The sequence below is a fragment of the Calliopsis andreniformis genome, chromosome 1 (assembly GCF_051401765.1).
Source record: "Calliopsis andreniformis isolate RMS-2024a chromosome 1, iyCalAndr_principal, whole genome shotgun sequence".
Lineage (NCBI taxonomy): Eukaryota > Metazoa > Arthropoda > Insecta > Hymenoptera > Andrenidae > Calliopsis > Calliopsis andreniformis.
In genome coordinates, this window is record NC_135062.1 from 12,321,745 (window position 1) to 12,343,341 (window position 21,597).

General features: G+C 39.1%; 3 protein-coding genes across 3 annotated transcripts; 1 reads left to right on the forward strand and 2 right to left on the reverse strand.

Annotated features, from left to right (window-relative positions):
* Nucleotides 1-1,200: 1,200 nt before the first annotated feature.
* Gcl (germ cell-less) lies at nucleotides 1,201-4,934 on the forward strand. The gene is made up of 8 exons (XM_076383453.1): nucleotides 1,201-1,516; nucleotides 1,711-1,834; nucleotides 1,912-2,008; nucleotides 2,092-2,461; nucleotides 2,529-2,798; nucleotides 3,077-3,295; nucleotides 3,363-3,453; nucleotides 3,527-4,934. Exons 1-8 carry the CDS (start codon nucleotides 1,371-1,373, stop codon nucleotides 3,656-3,658), a joined length of 1,449 nt encoding a protein of 482 aa, XP_076239568.1. The 5' UTR covers nucleotides 1,201-1,370; the 3' UTR covers nucleotides 3,659-4,934.
* Nucleotides 4,935-8,182: 3,248 nt separating this feature from the next.
* LOC143182507 (UPAR/Ly6 domain-containing protein crok) lies at nucleotides 8,183-14,795 on the reverse strand. Its single transcript, XM_076383567.1, has 3 exons — nucleotides 14,580-14,795; nucleotides 9,687-9,848; nucleotides 8,183-8,806 (listed from the first exon to the last, which is right to left on the reverse strand). Exons 1-3 carry the CDS (start codon nucleotides 14,647-14,649, stop codon nucleotides 8,535-8,537), a joined length of 504 nt encoding a protein of 167 aa, XP_076239682.1. The 5' UTR covers nucleotides 14,650-14,795; the 3' UTR covers nucleotides 8,183-8,534.
* Nucleotides 14,796-15,989: 1,194 nt separating this feature from the next.
* On the reverse strand, nucleotides 15,990-21,303 carry LOC143180984 (uncharacterized). Its single transcript, XM_076381095.1, has 7 exons — nucleotides 20,209-21,303; nucleotides 19,680-20,140; nucleotides 19,332-19,610; nucleotides 19,065-19,260; nucleotides 18,139-18,990; nucleotides 17,914-18,077; nucleotides 15,990-17,830 (listed from the first exon to the last, which is right to left on the reverse strand). The coding sequence occupies exons 1-7, from the start codon at nucleotides 20,533-20,535 to the stop codon at nucleotides 17,653-17,655; spliced, it is 2,457 nt and encodes an 818-aa protein (XP_076237210.1). The 5' UTR covers nucleotides 20,536-21,303; the 3' UTR covers nucleotides 15,990-17,652.
* Nucleotides 21,304-21,597: the final 294 nt, after the last annotated feature.

Here is a 21,597-nt window from a genome sequence, read left to right on the forward strand (position 1 = left end):
CTTCTGTATAGTTATTTGTCTGTTCAAATATCAAAGATCTATTTTTAGTAAAGTAGCACTTATTATATTATTAATCGTAAGTAAGTTTCATAGAATGTTATGTGAACTGACACTGTTGAAAATGTGCGACAGTTTTACAAGATTATCGTTAATTAATGATGATTCGCACATCGATAGGTAGCAGTATAGTAATATTTAAATATCAAACATAAGATCACTTATCAAATAATTTCCTTTACATAAGCTTAGCTTCGTCGTGAATTTTCGAACAGTGTCATAGTACATATAACGTTAATATACCGTCCAGAAAGAAGTCTGCTTTATGAAAAGTAAATAGTAATTTGTATTATTAATAACTCGTTTATTGTACGAGCGTACAGCATTGAGCTTATTATCAAGCAATCCATAGTATGTTATGGATTCTTTAATTCTAATTGGAAAGTTATTTTTAAACTGCTGATCTCGCTCGTGCGATCCGTCCGAAAATATATTTAATGAGAGAGCAGCATTTAACGTGTGTTGAACATATTTTTAAGTTTTATAATCTTTATACAATAAAAATTAAAAATAAATAATAAGAACAAGTTCTTTACTTGCCTTTCACAGTTCTTATGTCATTTATAACAATTATTGAATTAGTTCTTTTCTAATAGAATCACTATTTTTTAATTAAAGCAGTACGTATGAAAATTTAAAAATGTTTTATGTTCCCGCCGTTTTTAATATGCGCATGCGCACTAAATATTGCGTATTTTTGCAAAACAATATTGATTTTGAATAAACTATAAAGAATTTTAAAAAATTAAGAAGGGTGTAATTAAAATTTGCAAGGGTGCAATTTTTTAATGTTAAAAGATATCTAAGAAACGCAATATTTTAAAAGACGGATATTTTTCCATGTAGCTCAGTAACCTCATTTTTAGTTTTTGTTGGAGAAACTGTGGGGGTGTAATTGAAAAAAAAACATTTTCGAAGGGTGCTATCTAAGAGACATACATTGCTATTTTTTGTATTTAAAAAATCATAATCGTGTAAGTTGGAGTGGGGGTGATAAGCCCTTAATGGTGTACTGTCCACAAATGTCCACAAATAGTGTGTCTCATATCCCCTGTCTGTCCCCTATGATCACATCTTTTATTACGTCACATGTTTACATGTTTTATATATTCCTCTATGTATAGTGCATACGGCAGTGCAGTTTCTACATGGTTTTTATGATAGACACATATATACAGACTTTCCTCTGTGTATATCGAACAGTGTGGCGAGGGCCACAGTTCTCTGTAATTTTGAGAGACAATGTCGAGGATTTTTGTGGATTCGTCGGTGTTCGAACGTGAAATTTCGCCCAGCTATTAAAACGCGACAAAATGGGAAGCTACGCGAGCAGAATTGCATCGATGTCAAACAATGCGGTGCATTCCGTGTACCGTGGTCGTAAGCGAAAGTGCATCGAGGAAGATGATTTTGACTCTGAATCGGAGTACATCGATCGCACGCTTCAGACGCCGAAAAAGTACGAGCGTAAATTAGTACTCGAATTGATCATTGATAATTATGATGAGTAAATCGTGCCCACGAGGCTAACCAATGTTTACATCATCGAAATAAATAGCTGTTGCAACAGCTGATAGACAATGTGCATTCTCAGTAGAAAAATTTATGTTGCATACTGTCTGGTTGATGCTGTATCTTTAATTCTTGTTTTAGGAGAAAATTGCTCACTACTGCACAATACATATACAAAACCTTGTTCCAAGAAGAAAAAGGCAGTGACATAACGGTGCTCATGTTAGGGAAAGCATGGAGATTACATAAAGTTTATATCAGTCAGGTGAAGCTCTTGACATTCTATGCACTTAGTTGTCTCTTTTTGTATTGAACTTGTATGCTGATTTTCCTGTTTTTCAGAGCCCGTATTTTGCAAGTATGTTTTCTGGATCTTGGAGGGAAGCAAATGAGACTGTTATCAGTGTAGAAATTGCTGATCCTAACATCACATTAGACTGTAAATACTATTTAGTAAAAAAAGTTTGTTGATATGATTATTAATCAAAGTGAATTTCCTGTTTTAATTTGTTGTATTTTCAGCACTTTTGACAGTGTTTGGTTCCTTTTACCAGGATGAAGTTAGTTTGGAACCAAAGGATGTTATATCAATTTTAGCTACCTCTACTTTATTCCAATTGCAAGGGCTAATTGATCAGTGCACAGACATTATGGTAGAGACTACTAATATAAAAACAGTTGTTCCTTACTACAATGCTGCTGTATCTTACGGAGTACCGGTAGTGAAAGCTGCAGCTAAAAGATGGTTAGAAGTTAATCTTCTAGGACATGGCTGGTTACACCCAACATTTTTAAAAGAAATTACACCTGATTTAATGGCTGAATTAATTGCTAGTCCTGATTTAATTGCTATGCAAACAGAATTCTGCATATACATGATGTTGCGGGTATGGTGAGTAAAAAAATATAATAGTATATTGTGTCTAAATATTCCCCCCTTAAAACAAATTCTATTCCAGGTTGTTTGTGCATGTGCACAATAAAGAAGAAACCCTTCAAATTGATGAATATTTTAGAAATCACAAATGGACAGAACCCTTCCTTACAACAGAAGAGGGTAAAGAATTTGCAGCACCTTTCAGAGCATTAAGAATGAAATACCTTTTACTACATGATCAAGATGTGAAAATTTTGTACAGTGATAATTTGATACCTCATGAATGGTTGCATGATGCATATAAGGAACAGTGGCTGCATTTATTAAGAATAGATGCAAACAAAGATCGGGGGTAAGTTGAGGAAATGTTATATCTTCTAAATGTATCCTTGGTCTATGTTTAGGTTGATGAAAATAGTAAAGAGTCTCGTCTGTGTCTTCTTTTTTCCCCCCTTCCTTTTTACGTCCAGCTTTCCGACCAGAATTTTTAAACTGAGAAATCTACTCCCGTGTTTATCGATCCATTTTAGGTACATATATTTTCCTTCTTTGTAATAGTGTGGTAATTTAAAAAGGAAATTGTCACACATATAATTCTAATGCACGATACTTTTTCTTTCAACATTACAGACCAAAACAAATGAGTGAGGAAGAGTTTGCCCGCGAGTGTTTCCGTTGTGGTAGGTGTATCGAGAAAGCTGGTGAGCATATTTGGAGATGGACAGCATTTCACTTTGGATTAGATTTAGTGGTGTGCTTGGATAGTACCACTTTAAGAATCAAGAGAAATCATAGACTAGATACAGACCACATTAAAGCCAATCACAGCAAACATAACATAATCCTGAAGTACGTATATGCTTTCTTGAACACTCGAAAATATGGTTAAAAATTTGACGAATATGTATTTTTGCAGAGTGAGTCTAATTTCACTGGACGAACAACGCCAAGTAAAACACATTCAGAGTTCTGGTATGCTTAGGTTATCACTTCACAAGAATGAAGAAGTAAGTAATTTAAACGAATCTTTCACAGTTCCAAGATATAATGCAATTGAAAATATCTATTTTTTTATTCCAGAAACAAGTGATGTCTTTGGACAAAGAACTTACTTATCCTTTGTATATATCAGTTAACATGCAAGTAGTAACACCATTTGTGTCCACAGAAGAGGAAAAGTCAGCTGATATAGTCATATTTTCAGATACTTAGCACTCTTTCCATTCAAAGATGTTAAGCCCTAACGATCATACGCTTATTTTACATGGCAATTCGACTATTCCATTTCATAACACTTGATTGTGAGTAAACCCTGCAACTAATGCATCTTGATTGAAGAAAATATTTAGGTAACAAAATACTCTCGATGTAAATTTTGTTACATGTTCACGTAATGTTTATATTTGTGAGGATACCAATTTCTGATTAAAATTTTTACAAACTTAATATTTTCTAGTCGACTAAACAGAGTTGTAACATTAGTGGCAGATTTTGCTTTTCTTTACTAGAATTTCCTAAATAATTTAGTTTCTTAATCTTACATTATCCATAGAATACTATACAATTTTTCTAAAAGAAAAAAGAGCTAATAACTTGTGGTAAGAAAATAATAATTTCATACTGAATATTAAAAGAAAAGTCCACAAGGGAAAATAAAGTTAGTTATGAATTTCTTCTAAACAGAAAGCAGATTTTGAGAAAAGAAAAAATAAGTGTCATGAGTCACTTACAGTATTAATCTGCTTTCACTGTCATTATGCATTTATATATTTAAATAACGCGATATACTAATCCTCCAACCGATAACTTTACACTGTGGTAACTAAAGAAAGAAATGTGATTTGTATAAGTAGATAGTCACGCTAATCAAATATTTCTGCGTCTTCCGACCAGCCAGGAAGACGTCGAATTTCGTGCCTTGTGACTATCAATTCAGACAAAAATCGACTGTATAATTGAGTGCGAATATTTTTTTTAATCATCAAATTGTAATACTTTTTGTATGGAATTTCCATTTTCAGAACTATTTTTTACACGATAAACACACGTTCCTTCGATTTCGCAATTAATCTATTCTCTGTGGTGCTATTGTCCTTTGAACGAGAAATTTTATGTTTCACTTATTATGTAGAGATTGTTACATAAAAACTTATTTAGTTTAGCAAGTAAGACTTTTTACAATAAACGTACTATCCTCAGATTAACATTTTGATAAAAAAAAATATAACGTGTTCTACGTAGTACTTAGCGCATCATTATTTTTTTCCATTACCTTTGCCTAGTTATACAACAAGACAGAGCTAATATGTATAACTATCTAAGAACTAGACTTACTATACTATTTTGATGCGATATAGTAAAGGCAAGAGTTTCAAGATCACCGAGTGACTATTTGAACGAAATTGTATATAATTTATTGTTTCGATAAAACAAAAGGAAATTAACAAACCAGGAAGTATTTTAATAAAACGACGGAAATGTGTACCGCGCGATAAAATATTATCTCTGTTACTTCACTGAAATTATCACTAAGTCATATGAATCATTGAAACATTGGTATACAATATATTCCATGAGAAAATACTGAAATGAAAATAATGTATTCAAGCAATCATTCCTGACAACGATTCATCAACGTCTTTTCCTTTCGTTTCGTCTTTTTGCTAACCATTCAACACTTTATTGGCAGAATAATCTCTGTACATAGGTGATCGATGCGTACAATGCAATATTAATTATGATACGACAATAAACGTTACAATAAAATCGAATAAATCTGACGTAAACATTCTCTTGATACCTTTCAGAGGGTACTTGGCGTATTCTGCTAATTGAACGCATAAGTACGACGGAAAAAAATAAGAAAACAGAAAAAGAGGGATGCGTTAAACCTGATGGTACGATACGAATGCAATTTAAGTCCCGTTTGTCATTTTTTCTTTCTCTTTCTCTCCCTCTCTCTCACTCGATATGCTTGAATAAGAGGCAGTGTCGCCAATAATTTCGTTTTATTGTAGTTGTGTCAGGTGATGCGTGGGTGGACGATATGTATGCCTAGTGAGTTACGCTGATTTGTGGCGGAACCCTGTCTCTGACCCGGAGTAACAGTTTCGTTAAGTTCCGCTCTACGGAGACGCTAAAAGGAAATAGAACGCCGAGAAGTGTCGTTATCGTTTATTTTTATTTCTCCAACGTCACGCCATACAATTTGTCCAGGAGTATAACGACAAAAGTTTCAATTTCAAACAACGCACGTAAATTACTGTAATACAGATAAGAGAAGTTACCTGTTCGAAGATTCTTTTTCTGATGCCAACGACACTATGCAGAATCCCTGCCTTCTATGGTTCACCCTCGCGCACGCATCACAGATATGTGGTGAAACATTTCCAACATCTATCTTGATGTTACAGTGAGTATAATACATTAGTAGCTCTCTGATCAGAAGTTGTGCCTCTACTGCCTCTGCATCTACGCAAGACGTATCTCTAGCTTCTCGATTCGACTTAAACCTTAGAGACAAACAACTATGTTAATGACAGTTTCAGTGTCACGTTTACCTCGATCTTTAAGCAAAAATAAGAAATTTTACCCTAAGAGATCCTATGCATGTTTGGGAGGTATTAATCTATACATCCTTACCATCTATCATTAGACTACTTGAGCGGAACGTAACGAAATGTATATCTTCAATTTAACAATATTTTGTTTCTCTTTTATTAGGCCCTCCTCCTTGCATATTGTCCCCTTTTTCTTCTTCCTACTTTGCAAGTTACTCCAGGCTTTTGATTCGAATGTAGACGTGCATTTTTCTCGTCATGATGCGTGGGTGAAAGAAGCGAAATACAAGATGATAGGATTACGTTTCCCGTAATTTTTCGTGGATTCTCTCTTCGAAGCAAGCTGCGACGCGTGCAACCTTCGACTGGACGTGTATCAAAAGAATGCGAGTCAATGATTCCTTTAAAAGGATCTCAAGCTCCGTGCTCGTTCGTTACGCAGATCCGCAGCCTAAAGGTGAACCGAAATTTCAAGCCGTAATCAAAAACGCCCATTTCTTTTGTTATTGTGTCAATGACCTCCTCGTCTCTTTCGATCACATGTCCCAATAATCGTGGAGATGTCAAGACTTTGCCGTCGCTCCGTCGTCCATGCTATCTGCTATCGTCCGTTGTTCTTCCACCATTTCAATCAATCATAATACGAAGAATAAGAACGATAGTAATAATAATAACACTAATAATAATAATAACGGTAACAATGATTACTTTAGTAACATTAGTAAGTAGTAGCGGTAATAGTCGTAGTACTGACAGTAACAGTGGATAGTTATTAATAGTAACCGTAATAATTAGTGTGTAACGATGATGGCGACACGACACGGTGACAACAGCGGCAGCGGCGATTAATTTTTTAGGTACTGCGGTGAGACATGTGTTCGTTTGTCTTGTTTTGTTTTTATTTTTTTTTTTTCATTTGTCAGTAAGCGTTCTACGTTACCCTCTACGGTTTGTTTTTTCACCATCGACGATTCTACATCTTCTTTACGGTTTCGTTACGACTTTTTTTTCGTACTTTTTCTTCTTTTATGGTTCGGCTACGGTCGAAGAAGTAGCAACACTTCGCTTCTCTTTAAATCGAACTATCTGTTAGTAGTAATTTTTAGCGTTCTTTCGCTCTCTCTCGTTTTTTCTCTCGAATTTCAACGAGCATACACCCGTACACGCACACGCATACGCAGCCTCATTTGCACGCGGTCACACGCATACTCACACACATGCACACGTCTGTTTCTCTTTAGCCTCCGCTATCTTCTATCGTTTACGTACAGCGTTTTATTGCAAAAATCAGCGGAACACGGGTCGCAATCGTAATGGCGGCATCGACATTTTTTCTTAAATTTCTCTCGTCTCTTTCTCGTCAACGAAATGCAAAATATATTACGCATCGACGATATGTGTTGCCATCATCCATCTCTAAATGCACTTCTTATCCCAGATAGCACACGATATCTTGAAGACGTCTATTTTATGTCCATTTTATGCCTCAGCGTCTTACGACACAATTTGGACGTCTCAAAGACGTCTTTCGAACATTTTCAGGATTTTACTGAATGTGTTTAAGAGTTTTTCGAGACGTCTCTGTGCTATACAGAATGGAGAATTGCATCGGCGATACCGCTCACTCACGAGTGCGATCCGACGTTACTTCTCTAAAAATAAGCTGTAATATCCTTCTTGCGTGCAATTCCATTTCTGCTTCCTTCCAATAAAATATATATATTCTGTATGTATATATATATAATATATATATCTGTTCTCTTCTGTCTCAGCAGTAGCGTACAAACGTGCGAACGTATCGCGATGCCGCTACTTTATATATATTTAATTTATTTTGTTTATATATTATATGTATTCTTGAGGTTTAGTCTGTCGTAGATATCTCTGATTAATTTACTTTCTACGCTTATGCGAGAGACGCTGGGTGGTTTCACGCGGAGGCCGTGTTCGTGTGTGTGTGTGTCTGAATTATTTTCTCCTGTTAATATCTCTCTTTTGAAGTTTCCTCAAGGATGTGTACTACTGAAGTACGCTCTCGCGTATCTGGCAGTTTGTATCACCGTTACAACTACTATTCATTTTCATTTTTCCCTCGTTACTTGACTATCCTTCTTCGCGAATCGTTCGAATCCCGGATTTTTTTAAATATATTGTGCTCCCTTTCTTCGTTCCTCTCTCGAGCGTTTCGTTTCAAAAAAATAAGAGCGACGATAGCAGCCGTAATCGTTTGCCAACTCGTTGACGATCCCGATTGCCCAGTCCCGCAGCGACGATAAAGAACGAACGAATATTGTTTAGCTTTTGTCTCCTCGAGGTGAATTCATGCACAGGGAAAATTCGGGTACGTTCGACGCGAGTTCGACGTCAGAGGCAGAGTCCTAGGTTAATACTGAAACGATTGTAAGTGTCCACGCTGCGAACGCGATTGGAAATCAGACGAGAACGAGTTGGGCCGGGATCGAACGGTTTCTTCTATTGAATCGTTGATTCGGTGGAGGCTTAGTCGAGTGTTTCATCCGCTGGCTCTTTTAGGCTATGGAGAAGTACGGCGAGGTTGAGACGGGTATTGCGAACGAGTACGAAAGGAGCAGACTCGGCACTGCCAGGACGACCGCGAGGATGGACGTCAGTGGCAGTAGGAAGGACGGCGTACGGCTTTCGGCCGAGTTGCAGAGATCACCGGTACATGAACAGTAGATCGCCTGAACGTCGTGGGTACCTGATCTCGATAAACACTCGCTGTTGTCCCTCTCGTCCGTGAGGTAACCGCAGCCTCTGACGACTCTGATCTTGCCGTACACTGAAAATTAATAATCGATTATGCATCGTTGCAACCGTGCAAGGTATTAATTCTGTACCTCAGCGCTAGATTAACCCAAGTCCATTTTTGTCATTTTTCAGAAAAGTCGAAAAACAAATGGGATTACCCATTTTTTAACATAGTTTTTGAAGAAGTTTATACTATTAAATTGTTTTTACTTATAGATCTAGATCTATTATCTCTATAAATTCCTATTATTCTGATAAGGTAAAAAGAAAGCACTAAGATCCTCTGAAAGACTTAATTTTGAAAAAAATGAACTTGGGTTAGTCTGGCTTTGAGGTACAGAATTAAAATAGGAATATGTCGACAACAGGTGGGAAAGAAGTTAAGTCTTTGAAGCACGACGTTCTAGAAGATAAAAGGCTCATGTTGCGCAGAAATTTTATTCTTATAAAATTTAAGAAAGTAGGTTTATTTTAATTATTAAAAAGCTGTCGTGTTTTAAGTAATTTGTCCTTATGTTTGAAACATAAACTACCAATGCACTTTTTCAGAGCAATGAAACGATTAAAATTGATGCCAAACTTGACCTCCAATGTTAAGAGACAGTCAATGGAAATTGCAAGGTATAAGCTCTGTTTCTAGAAAATCACGTGTGACCTGGTAGTCTAAAGGGGATGCTACACGTATGTGCTCTTTTCTATGTCAATACCAGTGGTTAGAGGTTTTAGGGTACGAGGACGCCGCAATGCAGGCGACTGTTTACCTCCATCCGATAACGAGTATCAATATAGAGCAATCGGAATTCGGCGCGATCTTTCGAATATTCGTTACGTAATCAGCGTGCATTGCGATTCAACAGTTTCTGTTTTTCAATACTATTCATACGAGCAGGAGACACTTTCTCAAGGGGTACCTTTTTGGGTGATTTTTCGACAAATAGTTGGCTCCAGGTGACTCAGGTGCTCCAGCCGCGGTTGAAAACTGCAGTTCACGGTTCCAAGAGTGTACGGATCGAACGGATCGCCGCACCTTGGATCGTATTCGCTGTTGCATTGGTAGCATATTATCGCTTCACCTGGAAACAAGTTCAATTCTGTCAGCACATTATTCAACCGAGTAAACGCAGCTTAAAGGAAGGCGCCAGGAAAGCAAGTGGAATTTTATTTATGACGCGCTATCACGAAATAGGCTATTCTATCGATTGAAAGGTAGGTCAGGACTTAGAACCACTAAATCCTACGAGTCGCGGTTTCTTGTTTCTCCTTTGCGTGCTGCAGCTTACTCAAAACTGGGCCACTAATGTCCACCCTGTGCCGAGTACATGCATTAAACACGTGTACAATTTCCTGCAGTTGATTCCAGAGTGCCTAAGCGTGCAGGACTATCGACAATCTGGTGGAAATCGGTTGCAGTTGAAGTTACGAAAAAGATAACTCTTCGAGGGACTCATGATGAGTTACAAAAAGTCCCTTTCGTCAAACAGAGCATAGAGATTTGATTTTCCTGAAAGGTCGATTCTCCTCGTGCCATTTGAAGTTCGGGGGGTTCGTTTCACGCTCGCTCTACCGAAGTGCAGGTGATTGGCTACGTCCCTGCCGCGTTGTGACGTCACAACGCACCCCCATTCACCCTCCCAACGAGTCTGGTTCGAGCGCCAGCTGATATCGAGCAGGAAGACCCCGACCAATGCGCGCGATGACCTACTGATACGGTCTGAGGGGAATAGGGCCGTGCATAGTCAGACACGCGATAGTCTGAAATATTCTTGTAAAAACTCGCCTAGATCTAGATTCACTTGCACGTAAATTACTTCAATGTAAACCGATGCAGTTGACCAAGTTAAAAGACAAACTTCGAGTGCACAAATGCTGTAAAATGAAGTTCATTTTATTCATTTTTCCTGGAGTATTGAGAAATTAAATGCAGCAGAGTTTGTTGAAAAAAGAAACCTACTGCGGCGTCCTGTTTCAACCGCTGCACAGTTCAGCATATTGTATCGACGCAGCTAGCGTTCTCTCGCTGGCTTCTCTTCGATTCGCTGAATTCACCCCTGAGCGCGCGCGAAAATATAGACAGCTCGGCCACCCTGACCTTGGGCAAATTCTGCAGGGCCGCCCGCGGAGCTTCCGCACCGCCACCCATTCACACAACTTCTGCCTCGTCATTTCGAATCTTCGAGAAAAATTTAACTGCGAAACACTGTTCACCCTTATGTGATAAACGATACACAGACACTGATAAAAGAGTACAATATTCTCTCGTTTCTGTATTCACTGTACCTTTAAATTATTCAGAGAGAATGAGTTTTGCTTGTGCATATCACTCACATCTTTAGGAAGACTGTAATCAGCTGCTAGTAAAATCGATCTCAGAACTACACATGTCCTTGACTATAAATTCTTGATTATAGCGAGGAACCACTGTGCACTATCGAAGAATAGAGTAACAAAAAATATTCGATCTAATCTTGACTGATTGCTAATCACCCTAGGAACTATGTCTCTGACTGTAAACTCGTCAGGGAGTCTATAGCTAGGAGGCACTTTACACTACTGAAGAATAAAGGGTACAAGACTGTTCGATTTAATCTTGAATGATTGCTGATCACCGAGGTATGGTATTACTATAATGGGCGCGATTATGTTTCGAGGGAAGACGATCCCCCGATTAAGGCGGATAAGTCGAGCAGCCTCGTCGACAAAGCCGCCGTGACGGGATGTCTTTGATCTTTGTACTGGCTTGCAGACGGGAAAACATTGATCAAGAGCACACGCGGAAGACACTTTGATGACATTTGAAACCGCGCGAGACGTTCGATCAGCGGGGTAAATAGGGCAGGTCGGGCTGGGGGTGGAGACGGTAGGGGCGAGTCGCGTGAGGAACCAACAAGCGCTGCGTGACATTGCGGATCCTTATGTAATCGACGGGAGCTGAAGGGATCGGCCCTCGTTCCTCCTCATTGACACGAATACGATAAGGGAGAATACCCGCGGGGACCGCCCCTTTTACTCTTATCTTTCATTCGTTCGACGTTCCGAATCACTTCCTGATTGCTTGTGTTTCGTGGTCGAGGCTTCGTTCTGTTGCTGGAAATAATTATAAGACCATATCTGGGTGATCTTGCCCCTCGAAAAGTATCTGGAGACGATAATTATGCAGCTGCGACCCTTCTTGATGAATAATTGAAGGCACTGCTGCAGCTTTCAGAGATGATTTAGCCTTTCGAGAATTGGCACTGTTCTCTTTTTTAATATAGGTACTAGGCTATAATTTTTTTTTAATAGTGGAAAAAGATAAGTTTCCTAACTGTAATTTATATCATTTTCATTTGTATTTGTGAATAGGGTCTCTGCAAGTGAAACTGCACTGTCCTTGAAAGGTCAAGAGTCTTCTAAAGTAATTTTTTATCAGAGTGTTGCATTGAGGCAACTTTGAATTTCATCATCAAGTTGCAGTTGACTTGTAGCTGATCGTTAAAGCTGATAAAGGAAGAAAGGCGCTGGAATTGCAGACGCGACAACGCAGATTTTATGAGAAACTCGTCGATAAGGCAAGGTTAACGCGAGGAACATCCCCTTGGTCACGGTACCACGCGGTGCAGGGAGAATAGAATTTGGAGGAGAGAGTACGAGAGAATGCAGCGGGTGGGAGGGGAGAAAGTGGGTCGCTCGATAACCCTCGCGGGGGCCAGGTTCTATGAACCAAAATTCTAACATTTTAACAAATTCAACGACAATAAAATAATATTCGAAAATAAATCATCTGTGTTTTTGTTATTTAAACAGTTTCCTTTCTTCCTTGCCCTCCCTCTTGCGAACGCCTCCCTCTCTAACACCACCCCGACTAGCAAGTTGGTCTACTCGCGGAATTGTGTTTCTCTAAGGTCATCCTCTAACGATTGAAGCGACTGCACGCATCGCTTACGTCATTTCCGAACTTTCGCGTTTTCGACGCGAGATCCGACCTATTTTCCCTGTTTCCGTATTCTTTCTTCCTTTCTCAGTGTTATTGGCTTACTAACGCGTTTTCTAAACTGAAAGGTTTCTTTTCCTCCCACTTCCCTCGAGTCAACATTGTTACGTAATTTTTCGAACCGTCTACTGCACCAATCTACTGAAAAGAAAATTAGTTTTTTAGAGCATGGGGTGAGTCAATTATACAATAACTCAAATACCTTTTCTCAGTTTTCCTCGAATAAAATTGAAGTGTCGGCGATATGAGCCACTTTTTACCAAAAATCGAGATACCTACATAGAAACTAACCTCAAGACGATCGCAAACCACCTAAGAAAAATTGTTAAGACACAAAGAAAGTTAGTGATACTTTGCTCAAATTAAAATATTTATTGGTTAGTTATTTTGAGTCAACAACGTTCTAAGACGCAATCCAATATGACGGATAAGAATCTGACCGCACATGAAAACTGTATAAAAATGCATCATAGATACTTAATAAATTTTTACCTGATTTCAGAATTTATCAAAAACCTTTTATTCCATTTTCTCAATATAAGCTCAACGTGGCTCATGTCCCAGACACGAATGTTTCAATTCCTACGTCGTAAGGTGCCGATCAATTTGTTCATAAAACTCAAAGTGCCTCTTTTGATCGTTAAGACCACGATTTTAGCGCCCTCTATAGCCGATTCGCGACTCCAGCGTTTTCTTTCGATGGGCGAAATGGGACCACGGCCTCCAGCTTCCGTCGACCTGTTTCCTATTCGAACGATTTACTTTTATAATGAGATTCAATTTAGAAATTGAGTACACTGAGTTCCGGGCAAGCGCCGGGGAAGTACCACAAGTGCGACCATTGTACGATTTCCCTGACGAGAGCATTTGGAACGCTGTAATCCTCTCATGGGACATCGCGCCGACTTGCTTTCGAACCTCTAATTGCTCCCATTCGCGATAATTCCCAACTCGAGACAGGAGACTGACAATATTCAAATAAAAAAGATACCTTGGTCAGGAACAATGAAGTTTCAAAGATTCAAGAAAGAAGGCGGGAAGGAAGGAAGGAAAAACGAAGTTACAGCTGGGACCAGCGCCTGCAAGCGAACAAAGCTCTATTGCACCCTTTATGTAATCCCAAATCAATATCTCGTCCCGTTTCAGTGCCTTTTTTCCTCCCTATAAATGACTTCCGTTTGGTTAGACACAATGCTCGTTTCTCTTAACAACTCACGTTTCAATGATTCATTTTGAACGATTACACGCGTTACGAAATCCATACACAAGTGATTTCTATATAGAAGTATGAATATAGTGGTTTTACAGTCGGTACCGCATTGCGCCGCGGTGGTGCGCGGCTCTTTCGAAAAGTCAATCGTTCGATCCTTTTTGGAGAACGTTATTCCATTCTGATCAGAAGAATACCAAAAAATCTGATTTTCAACTCAGTCCACCTCAAGAGGAACTTAAGAACAAACCACGCTCGCAAAACGTAATCAAAATTACTACATTCTCGAATCATCAGTTAATCTCATTACGTCATGCTACTCGACGACCAATAGCAAAAAGCCTACTCTACACCCATTACAGCTCCCCATCTATAAAATCGCGATGGGAGCTAAGGAACAATGATTCCCATACAAATCGATCGATAATTCAGACCACCGATCGGTAACTAGGTCACCGAAGTAGGACACGATTTTCCCCCCTGCAACTTTCCATTTTATATCACCCACACTGATCATAGATCCCACCGAATACAAAATTCCGCATATCCCAATACCAGAATCGCGATCTACCATAACATACGCTCGAAAATGAAGCCAGCTAGAATCTGAAGTCTCCCACTCACCGTGATGGATGGACGCCAGCAGGACCACGAGGACGAGGGTGACGATCGGCGCGAGACGATTTGCGATCATGATCACGATCACCGGACCATGTGTTTCAGCCAATCACACGTTGCAGTCAGTCACTTCGGACGTGTCGCCTCCACCCTCCCTGCATGGAAGGTGCACGGAATCGGCGGGCCCGATCGGTTCGTCGCGGGCCCACGTCGACGATCGAACGACGGTGGTCGCTGAAAGAAGGTTTTCGCTCGGAGGGTTTGCGGTGGCAGTGCTCTAGACGGGCAGCGTGTGCTCTCTCAGCGGTGTCCCACGTCCGAAATGACTGAACACGAACGTCCTTGCGTGCCCCCTTCTGCCTTCCTCGCGTGGTGCACCGTACGTGATCGCGGACGCGGCGCGTCTGACGACGATCGGACGAGTTTCTGTCGGCTATGCGGCAGATCTGCCCCCTCTGGTTTTTCCATGCGCTTTAACGTCCACCGCGAGCCACCGTGCCCCACCAACCCCGGAGTCAATTTTCCCTTATCAACAGGGACGCATTCGCCGTGGAGCGAATTAGGCGCAACCTGGGGACTCGTTCTCTGTGGGACCACGTTTCAGGGTTTTTGGATGAATGATTTTTTCGGGGGATCTTTTATGCTTGCTTTTTTTTTGGTGAGTAGGCTTTTAAGGTTGTTCTGGGGAAATGTGGTGTCCCAGTTACGGGAGGGTTACTTTGATCGTTATGAAGGGGGATGTAGAAAATAAGTCAGTGGGGGGAGGTTTATTGAAATTTTCGTCGTCTTAGTTTCTTGATACGATGGATGTGGGTTTTCTGAGTAGATTATTTATGGATATTAGTTTCTTTTAATTTAAATTTGAGTTGACTTTTTTTATGTACCCTTTTTTAATGTGTGTGTATCGATGCTGGGTTGCCTTTGTTTTGTTAAGATTGAGTTTTGTTATGGAAGTGTCGATTTGGAGGGAATGTATGCGAATTTTATTAGATGGAATAGACCTAGGTTTCTGGAATCTTTTAATGATATTGTGCTTAGGGTCTCTAGAAGTATAAATGCGGCCCTGCTTATCAAGGTATCCTAATTTTTCTTATTATTGTTCTTTTTAGTTCGATTGCCTCAGGTATTTTCCTTTCTTTAGTTTATTGCTTTTCTTTTCAAGGAGAAAGTCAACAGAACGTGATGCCCTAAATTCTTTTGATTGCAAGAATTTTTTAATAGTCTAGAAATATGTATTAATTTGCTAATTGTCTCGTTCGATTTGTGGATATTTTGTTTAATTATGAGAGAAGGATTATCCCATGTTATTTTTGAAGCTCGATGATGTTGTAGTACGGTATTGGTGTTGTTTTCGTTGAAAACAATGTCGAAAATTATGTAACAGTTTCGAGGATTGTCGATAGCAGTGATTGGTCACTTTCTGCGCAGTTTTGAGCAGTGTTCTGATTGCGATGTGTGATCATGGACTAGATGCGTGATTGCGTTTTTGAAATGTTAGGAGAATAGAATTAATATGCATTCTGTTTCTGTGTGTGGAGCCGAGTTAGTAGTAACACTTATTTATAGTCAGGGTATCTGCAGTAGTGAATACTGATTATAGTCAGACGTGGGAAACTTGCAGACGAATTTCTTGTTTGCTATTGATGAATGTTATATATAGAATCAATACGACTTTTATTAAAGGATTTATATTTCCATAATAATCTATTTTATTAATTGTATGACGGAATAAGTGGAAATTATTGCTATTAATCGCAACTAATTACGCATTTTGCACATGCTACATGCATGTTTAATGAACGTACCTGAAAGGACATCTAGCGTTGACATTGAACACTATTTTAGAATATCATCGATCATGCTCGTTTCAAAAGTTTAGAATATAGCGTAAATGCTAGAAAAATATAATTCTGTACTTCCTATATTTATATTCATTTTTTCTTATTTATTTAAGTAACTTAATTTATTGAAGAATTATTATATTTATGTGGTATCGACAAAACAGGTCATTCAGATTTCGCAATGGGACGTGCTCAATTGAAAATAAAAATTTATTTTGTTAAGCGTACAAAGCTCTCTTTCGACAATGATTTTTATTGTAAATACACTATGTATAAAATAAAACGATGATAACAATGTACAGTGAGATTACAGATTGAATTGTTCGTTATTAAATTGTAGGTTTCAGTACTTGTCAATGGGTTATTACGAAGTGAAAGAATGGAAAAGGCATTCTTTCAATGTGAATTTTACTAGATGAGAGGAATGTCTGTCATTGCTACCAAATAATATTTCTATCTGGCTTGATAAAACTATTATTATCAAAATTTCCCATGCCTAATGTAATGATCTCTTTATTTAAATCAATATGACTAAAAGTTTGTTGTGGTGCTAGGACACAATAATTAAACAGGCACGTTCAGTATAAGTACTAATTCTATACCAGTCTCCTATAATAAATGATACTTAAACTTCGTTTAAAAAGTATATATCATTCAACATAATGTATATTTATTTACGAATATATCATATATATTTCTTTCGTTTTTTACGAAATAGAACTACAAAACTTCAGTTAAGGCCAATTATTTGATCAGGAACTAGTATGTTGGATTATAAAATAATACAGCTTCAACATGAAACCAAGAAATGTCGCTTTCAGGATGATTCTCATAAATTGATCAACATGATTACCTCGAAAGCTCAGGGAAATATTAAAACAGTATTGTAAGAACCAATCACTTGATTCAGCGCGAAGAAATGTGAATTGGGAAATCAGTCAAGAACGCTTCACGATTATGTAGATTATCTTTAAATAAAACCTAGATTCGTGAATTGGATATATTTCGTATCCAAAATCTCCTCAAACTCTGATGCTAACCACATTGGTCAGTTCACAAGAATCAAATCATACACTGTGTGTATAAACGAAGATTGCTCTTTTATCGGAGCAAATATGGTACAAGAACCGTTCGACGTGTCAGAGTTATGCTAAAGAGCAGCTCAACGACTTCTGTACATTTGTCAAATTATGACAATGAATTGAACCGTTCCCTAGCATAGTAGTAATTCATATATTTCAATTCTCGTGCTCGTCGGGGTGATCTGCTTTAATATGATGCGTGAATGTGTACTGAGTCGTGAATCGTCTTTTACAGTAAGGGCATTGATAGGGCATCAAAGGATGTGCAGACCTCAAATGTGCAACAGCTAATTCACGTAAAACAAATGGAGACTGGCATACTCCACATCGATACCTGAAACATAATAATATTCACATATTATTGCATTATTGATACTTCTTTCCACACAGCCAAGTCCTCAGAATAAATCATCTTACCCTCCAGTTGTCCTGATAAGAGTTCGTTTAACAGGAGGTGGCACACTTTCTTCGTTTATCTCCACCTTCGGCTCGATGGGTATTGTATACTCTGCTGATGTTTCAGGACTTAATTTTGGCATAGGTTCATCCTCCGATTCTGTTTGCGTTTCTTGTTTCTGAACCTAAATAATTAAAAAAGAAACTGAGCCAAATCGAATAATTGATTATTTGTGAAAAACTTACCGCTGTCTGTGAGCTTTCTGTGTGCACTCTCATATGTGAATTCTTCGATTGGAAACTACTGAAAGATGCATTGCATTTGGTGCACTTGTACCTCTTGCTGTTGCTTAACGACGAAGATTTAGTTGTAGATTTCGAGGGCACTCCTTTTTTACCAAACAAAGCTTCCGTTGTACATTGATGCGTTAATAGTGATACCTCTTTGAAAAATATTTTGTTACACTTCGAACAGTGATATGTTTTGTCAACAATGTGCGACTTCTGATGCACCTTGTACGCGCTCTTGTCGACGAATGATTTATTGCATACAGTGCATACATACATTGGCACAGGTTCGTTACGTTTGTGAGACATCTCGTGTCTGAACAGTTGCCATTTCTCTTTAAAGGATTTTTTACATATGTGACAGGTGAAGTTCTTGCAAGTATAATTATCTGAATGTGTTTGTAAATGCGTTAACATAGTCGTGTGATCGCTAAACCATTGCAAACATATTCCACATCTAGCCACGTTCTTAAATGCATTTGTATTTAGAGGAGCACTCCTCTTCGACGGTGGTTCATCGTGATTTGGTACATCTTTCCTTTCCATCATATTGGAATACGTTCTGCTTCTTGCTGTACGGGTTCTAGTAGCTTCCCTCGCTTCTCTGGCTTCTCTCTCGGCATTTAGAGCTTCTTCTTGCTCGACACTAGCCGTGACAGGCGACACAGTGGTCTGTTGACTATGCTCGCTCATTCTGTGTGCCGCTAAACGTATAAAAAGTCCAAAAGATCGACCGCATATATCACATTTGTGTCTCTTAGGTTCATGAGTTCGCATATGATTCGACAGCGCGCTTTGCTGTGTACAGACCTACAAACATAAAAATATAATGAAGTATGTAATCCCAAATATGTTTAGTAATTCTTTACGAAGTATATACGCACCTTTCCACAAGTGGGACACGTGAGCGACTTAGTAGCTTCTACAAAGTGCTCCTTCTTCGCTTCCTTTGGAGGTTCTGCAGTTTTGAGTACTGCAACTGGTTGTGGATCTATTGGTTGTGGTGCTTCTATTACTGTACAATCGCTCGTCTCGTGTAATTGAATATGATTCTGATAGGCTTCTACACTTAGGAAAAACCTGGAAGAGGTATTAGGTGTGATAAAATCTGAGAAAGTGAAGCAATAATTATGTGTAAAGTGTATCACAACCTATTGCATATCGAGCACCATGTATTGGTCCCGGTTTCTATTGCCTCGCCTAAATGGTCGCGTAGTCTGTGCTGCTTTAACATTTCCCAGCTCATAAACTGTCTCTCACATTGATCACAATCTTTCATACTTTTGTCAAAATCTAGATTTACTTTTAAGTGGTTAGTTGCTTCATGTTTAGCTAAATCCTCAACTAATTCGAAACATTGAGAACATTTTCTACATGTGTATCTCCTTGGACAATGTAACTGCATATGTTTCATTAAGCTCTCCTTTGTTCTGCAACAAACAATGACTAATTACAGACTTGCTACAGAAGGATACTTCGTGTAATTAGCAATGACTTACTTATAGTAATTATTGCAAGGAGGACACCACCACTTAGAAGACAATTTTGCCTGTGGATTCAAATCTTTCCTATCATTCATTGTCAAACTACCCATCAGAACTTGCTCTAAAATACTTGTTCGCTTTTCTTCCTTCTGTATCTGAATCTCTTCTCCTGAGTTGTTACTCTCCTCTCTCAAGGAACTCTTATTATCTTCAGCTATCTCATCCGTCTTATACATTTCATTATCTATATTATTTATATTTAATGGTTCATATAAACTAACATCAGTTCCCAGTATCGGTTCAGTATTCATTTCCTTGATCTCCACTTCACAAGGTAATTCAGGTAAAGACTCTATACAAGTGTTCTGATGCTCTTGACTAATATCTATTGGAGTAGAGGGACATTCGACTGGCAGTGAGGCTGGCAGAGGTACCAAAGGCGGTGGTGCTCTAGCCTTCTCTCTCCACAATTGCGCCTGAAAGCGATACAGTTATTAATAACATAAATCTAAGCTAGAATCGAAATCCCTACAGAACCAAATACCTGACACGGATCGGGAGAGTTCTTCATCGCATCCAAATAAATCTGCACAGATTCCACATCCTTATACGCCAGCAGCTTCAGATGCATGCTCTTGTAAACGCTCAGACAATACTCCCTGAACTCATAGACATCATCCAGCCTGGCAGCGCAGAACTGGCATATTTGCTTTGGCAGTGGGTCAGTTTTGTACACTAAAACGGGCAAGCAGGCACGCAGTTTCTGCGCGACTTTACGCTGCACCCCTTCGTTCCCAAATATCGACAGCATCTCGTTCCTCTGCTCTGAGCACAATCTGCATGCGTTCTCCCACTTGTTAGGCACAGCCATGGTAAACCCTTTTCGACGTTTCTATCCTTTCGGTAAGGAAAACGATCATATGGCTGGCCCGATACGTGTTTATTTTCTTCGGCGGTCACGTTCACTCCGATCGCAAAAACACGATCAGCCACGAACGAGGTTAGCTTCCAACTCACACCGAACGTCGTGATCGCTCTCGGTGCTGCGATCAGGCGACGCTGGCATCTTCCTCGGGGCCACGTTTACGAGCCTTCGAAGGAACCTCAACGGGAGATCCTTGATCCACGACGAGGGCCGAATCTTTCTTTTATCATCCTCCACTTTCACCTTGTTCGGTTCGGAACTCTAGCCTTTCGAGTGTAACGATTCAGCAGAGAACCGGTTCCCGCACGTAACCGCTTACGTGCATCGGATATTGCTTAACACTCTGGTCTATCGCTTATGCACATTCCCAACTGTCTCTGCTTCTATCCTGTGCATCCTTTTTTTCTCCTCCTTTCCTCGCGACCATTTGCGCGCGGTCACTATGTTTTGATAAGTGTTACGGTACTCGAGGAGCTACTCGATGCTCTTCGCATTATCGCGTGATTCAGTGCGGGCCTTGAGTGAATTGTCTTTTATCTGTATACACCTAGGACAGTATGACACATTACCGAAGGCGTGGAGGCGTTAAGAAACGTGATTAAGGGATTGCTGGATTGTTGATCCCACGAGGATACTGTTCGATATTAATGGCGTGGTCAGGGATCATTGATCGACAGGAGAATCGGCTGTCGGGGCGATGGGGAACGCGGTGGATTTAAATTTATTGGTGGGTGCTTCGTTTCTCGTCGTTTTGGTACAGAATTTTAAGTAATTGGTTAAAGTTGGAGGATTTTGAGTGTGATTGAATGGTAGAAGATAGTAGAATATGAACAGGTAAAGTGGTTTTATTCTGATCAGAGGACTTACCTTTTAGGAATATTTTACATACTTTGGGCTTGGTGACTGCTTTACTGCAATTACAGTGTAATTGGTTTAATAATTATATTGGACTTCTATATAGTTTTGATTAGTGTACTTCAAAATAATTAAAATATCAATGACATGCTT